Raw genomic sequence first — 5,685 nt, 5'->3', positions numbered from 1 at the left:
TTTTTTTTTTTTAAGAGCAATTCTCAGCTCACAACAAAATGGAAAAGAGATACAGAGATTTCCCATATATTTCCTGTTCCCACACATGCAGAGCCTCCCCTATTATCAATAACAATCACCAGAGTGGCACATTTGTTACCAACAATGAATCTACAGTGACACATCATAATCAACCAAAGTCCATAGTTCACCTTAGGGCTCACTTTTGATGTTGTATTCTACAGAATTGGAAAAATATATAATGACATATGTACATCATTATAGTACCATATGGAATATTTTCTATGCCCTCAAAATTCTCTGTGCTCTGCCTATTCATCTCTCCCTCACTCCCATAGATGGCAACCACTGACCTTTGTATTGTCTCCATGGTTTTGTCTTTTCCAGAATGTCATATAGTTGGAATCATGCACTATGTAGCCTTCTTAGATTAGTTACTTTCACTGAGTAATTTAAGTTTCCTGCATGTATTTTCATGGCTTGATAGCTCATTTATTTTGGTGCTGAGTAATATTTGTCTGGAAATGCCACAGTTTATCCATTTACCTATGAAAGGACATCTTGGTTGCTTCCAAATTTTGGCATTTATGAATAAAGTCACCAAATAAACATAGATGTTTATAGATCTATGTGCAGGTTTTTGTATAAACATGTTTTCAACTCCTTTGAGTAAGTACCTTGGAACACAGTTGCTGGATAACATGGTAAGAATGTGTTTAGTTTTGTAAGAAAACACTAAAATGTCTTCCAAAATGGTTGTACAATCTTGCATTCCCATCAGTAATGTATGAGAATTCCTGTTGCTTTCCAGTGTTCAATGTTATCAGTGTCCTGGATTTGTGGTCATTCTAATAGGTGTGTATAAGATTACATTATTGTTTTGACTTGCATTTCCCTGATATTGTATCATGTGGATAATCTTTTCACATGCTTATTAGCTATCTATATATCTCCTTTGGTGAGGTATATGTTAGTCTTTAGTCCATTTTTTAATGAAGTTGTTTGTTTTCTTATTGTTGAATTTTAAGAGTTTTTTTTTTAAATATATTTTGGGTAATAGTCTGTTATCAAATGTGTATTTTGCGAATGTCTTCTCCTGGTCTATAGCTTCTCTTCTTTTTTTCTTTATTTATTTACTTGAGAGAGAGAGAGAGCACATGAGAGTAGGGGGAGGGGCAGAGGGAGAGAATCTTCAAGCAGACTCCCGAATGAGCAGAGCCCAATGTGGAGCTCAATCCCACAACCTGTGAAATCATGACCTGAGCTGAAACCAAGAGTTGGACACTTAACCAACTGAGCCACCCAGGTGCCCCTGTGGCTTCTCTTCTTATTCTCTTGACATTGTCTTTTACAAAGCAGAAGTATTTAACTTTAATGAAGTCCAGCTTATAAATTATTTCTTTTATGGATTGTGTCTTTGGTGTCATATGTAAACAGTCGTGCCATACAAAAGGTCATCTAAATTTTCTCTTATGTTATCTTCTAAGAGTTTTATAGTTGTGCATTTCACATTTAGGTCTATTACATTTCATTCATTCATTCACTCATTCTTTCTTAATGAACTGACAAAGGTAATTTATTTTACTTCCTTTTATTTCACCTTGAGTTTTAAGCAATGGTGCTCTTTTCACAATCATCACTTTTGAATATAATTTTTAAGCTACAACTCTCACTTTAATTAAAACTTAATTTTCTATCATAGGTACATTAAAATATCTCCAAACTCCAAAATAAATATCCCACTTCATTTAGAAAGAAATTCAGTTTTCTTAATTGTCAGAATAAAATAAGGTTTTTTCAGATGGGATATCAAAGAAAGTGAACAAAGGCTAAATTATGGTAATGTTTTATAGTGTATTTCATTAATTATTCTTAGTAGTTGGAATTTCCCATCTAGAAATTGAAGGGCATTTGATGAATAATGTTTTGATATCTTCAGTGAAAAATGCATGTTCTTTTTTGGAGAAGTTATAACTTGACCTCATCAATTGTTACAGTGCACAAATTTTGTTGTATTTCCATCAGAGCCATAGAAATGTATGTTTCGTTTTGACAACCTTGTTGAGGCATAATTAGTAAACGCTAGAATGTACATGTGTATTTATACAATATGACTATTTTTGTCAAATGTACATAACTGTGAAAGAATCGAAACAATTAAGAAAATAAATAGATGTATCATCCCCCCAAATCTGTCCTGTACCACTTTGTAATCTCTTCTTTCTGCTCCACCTCAGTTTCCCCACACCCCAAGGACCACTGATACTTAATTCACTATGGATTAGGTTACATTTCCTAAAATTTGTTTTGTTTTGTTTTGTTTTTGTTTCTGGTTTTTTTTAATAAATGGAATCACAAAGCCTATTCTCTTGTTTCTGAATTTTTTCACTCAAGAAATAATTTTGAGAATCATGTACATTGTTTGTTGCAATAATTCACTTCTTTTTTTTAATTCATATATAATGGATATATAACATTGTGTAGGTTTAAGGTATACTTTACTGGGTAAAATGTTATCTAATCACTTAACAACTTTAAAGTATACAATACAGTATTTTTTACTATAACCACAATGCTGTGCATTAAATCTCCAGAACTTATTCATCCTCTGACTGCAAATTTGTACCCTTTTACCAACATTACCCAATTTCCTCACTCAGTCCCTACCCTTGGTAACCATCATTATACTCCCTGCTTCTACAAGATCAGCTTTTTGAGATTCTACATATAATTGATATCATACAGTATTTGTCTTTCTCTACCTGACTTATTTCACTTAACATAGTGCCCTCAATGTTCATGATGTTGTCACAAATAACAGAATGTTCTACTTTCTTATGCATATCATATTCTATTGTGTATAAACACTTTATATATATACTATATATCACATCTTCTTTGCCCATCTATCCATTGATGGGTACTTAAGTTGTTTCCATATTTTGGATCATACAACTCAATAAAAAGCAAATAATCTGATTAAAAAATGGGTAGAGGAACTGAATAGACATATATCCAAAAATATACACAAATGGCCAATAGGTACATGAAAAGATGCTCAACATCAATAATCATCAGGGAAATGAAAATAAAAACTACAAAGAGATGTCACCTCACACCTGTTAGAATGACTATTATCAAGAAGACACGAGATAACAAGTGCTGACAAGAATGTGGAGAAAAGGGAACACTTGTGCACTGTTGGTGAGAATACATCCACTATGTATACAGTATAAAGGTTCCTGAAGAAATGAAAATTTGAACTACTATGTGATCCAACAAGTCCTTTTGGGTATGTATACCAAGGAAATGAAAACATGGTATCAAAAAGATATCAGCATTGGGCGCCTGGGTGGCTCAGTTGGTTGGGCGACTGCCTTCGGCTCAGGTCATGATCCTGGAGTCCCGGGATCGAGTCCCGCATCGGGCTCCCTGCTCGGCAGGGAGTCTGCTTCTCCCTCTAACCCTCCTCCCTCTCATGCTCTCTGTCTCTCATTCTCTCTGTCTCAAATAAATAAATAAAATTAAAAAAAAAAGATATCAGCATTACCATGTTTTTTGCAGTACTATTCATGATAGTTCACTCTTTTTATTGGTAGCTGGCATTGCATCTGTATTAATATCAGACAAAGTAGATTTCAGAGCAAAAAATTTTGTGAGGGATAAACAGGATCTTTTCACAATGATAAAAGAGCCAATTCATCAGGAAGACATAACAATTCTAAATATTTCTCTATCTAATAATGAGATTCAAAACAAAAGCAGCAAAAACTGATAGGACTGCAAGGAGAAATAGACAAATTCACAACCACAGTTGCAGATTTTAACACCATTCTGTGAATAATGGATAGAACCAGAAGACATAAAATCAGTAAGGATGTAGACCCCTTACGTAGCATTATCAACCAAAGTGACATAATTGATATTCATAGAACACTCCACAAAAATGCAGCAGCAAACACATTCTTTTCAAGTTTAGAAAGAATATTTGCCAAGATAGATGATATTCCATGTCATAAAATAAGTCCCAATAAATTTATTATTTTTTTATTATTTTTTTTAAAGATTTTATTTATTTATTTGACAGAGAGAGAGATAGCGAGAGCAGGAACACAAGCAGGGGGAGTGTGAGAGGGAGAAGCAGGCTTCCCGCCGAGCAGGGAGCCCAATGTGGGACTCGAACCCAGGACCCCGGGATCATGACCTGAGCTGAAGGCAGACGCTTAACGACTGAGCCACCCAGGCGCCCAAGTCCCAATAAATTTAAAAGTAGTTAAGCCATAACAAAGTGTGTTCTCTGAACATTATTTGATTTTTCATTCACTTATTATGTACACTGAAAATCACAATTATTGCTCAATTTGTAAAGTATAGGATACTTTAAAATCTGGATAAATGATAAAATAACTAATTTGACATCTCCAAGAAATATGGGTTATTATAAATACATGTTTTTAAATCCATGACTTATGAATAATTTCGTGTCAACAGGAGGAGATAGAACAGACTGTTAAAAAAAAAAAAAGTAGCCAGTTCTCTCCTTTAAAATATTACTGATTTTTAAATATCACTGATTATTTAAAGTAATCGGTTTTCCAAACATTCTTAGACTGCAGAATTGGATTTTGAATGTTCCTTAGCACTCTGGAGTAAAAAGAAGGTAGGTGATTATTCAAATTAATTTTATTTGAGGTTGACCATTTTTTCTCTGAATTTTAAATAGTCAGGCTTTAACATATGTTCTATAATGTTGTTCCTTATATTTTTTAGATGGTACATATTTTATTTCTTATGTTTAAATATATCATCAGCAAATATATTTTAAAGTTATGTAGCTGATTCTATAAATATTGCTTTATTGTCAAATTTAATGTATATATGCAGAGCATAACTAAAGTTCTTGAGTTTAAACCAGTTATATTCAGAGATTAATTTTAAATTCATCATTAATAAATGTTCTCTCTTGATATGTGATGCTTAATGGAAAAAATCGGAATAGAAGTTGCTTGACCTGAATTTGAATCTTGTTTCTGCCACTTCCCAGATACATAAAACCAAGAAAAACTATTTCATCTTTCTGCAAATCAGAATTTTAGATATAAAAATAATGGGAATTAACAGCAAGATATCTAGTACCCATATAAACCCTATTATTTATTTCATTCTATTCTATGATTTTCTTTCTGAGTGTAAAACCTCTTTCTATCTATTGCAACTTTAATATTTTGAGCCATTTCACTGCTTGGTAGGATATATTTTATTTGTCACTGCTAATCCATCATGCCTCTTGATGAAATCCTCTCTCACAGTAACTCGGTGGGCACAAAGTTTGGAAGTTGTCATATTAACAAGAGTAATGCAAACAGAGTCTTGATAAATAATTGCACACTGGAATTTCTGTTCCTGAAAAACTCTCTTTTGAAAGCCATTCACCATACTCTAAAGATGTTTGTATTGGTCTACAGAATGATTTGAAGCCCTGTGGAGAAAGACCTAGAGGATGAGAGAACATTTTCCACATTCTAGTTTCCCCTGAGGTGCAGCTGAATGAGGCTGTGTAACTGACCTCAGAACATCTCTAGGGAAAAAAAAAAAAAAAATCAAACTGAGCAAAGCCAACACAGAAAAATCAGAATATAATACAGTGTGGTTGCTTTACCATTATATTTGGCAATGGTTTATAAT

The 5,685-nt window shown here is 33.3% G+C and overlaps 1 protein-coding gene across 1 annotated transcript in view; it reads right to left on the bottom strand.

Moving 5' to 3' along the window:
* Positions 1–5,436, bottom strand: part of LOC145721274 (uncharacterized) — a 16,263-nt gene extending 10,827 nt beyond the window's left edge. The window contains 1 exon segment of the mRNA XM_081818530.1: positions 5,308–5,436. Within this exon segment, the coding sequence (XP_081674656.1) occupies positions 5,308–5,436 (129 nt within the window).
* Between the last annotated feature and the right edge of the window lie 249 nt (positions 5,437–5,685).

This window comes from Leptonychotes weddellii, chromosome 1 (assembly GCF_054177405.1).
Source record: "Leptonychotes weddellii isolate Sample4059 chromosome 1, ASM5417740v2, whole genome shotgun sequence".
Classification (NCBI taxonomy): Eukaryota; Metazoa; Chordata; class Mammalia; order Carnivora; family Phocidae; genus Leptonychotes; species Leptonychotes weddellii.
Note: the sequence above shows the minus strand (reverse complement) of the source record. Positions and strands in the feature narration are given on the sequence as shown.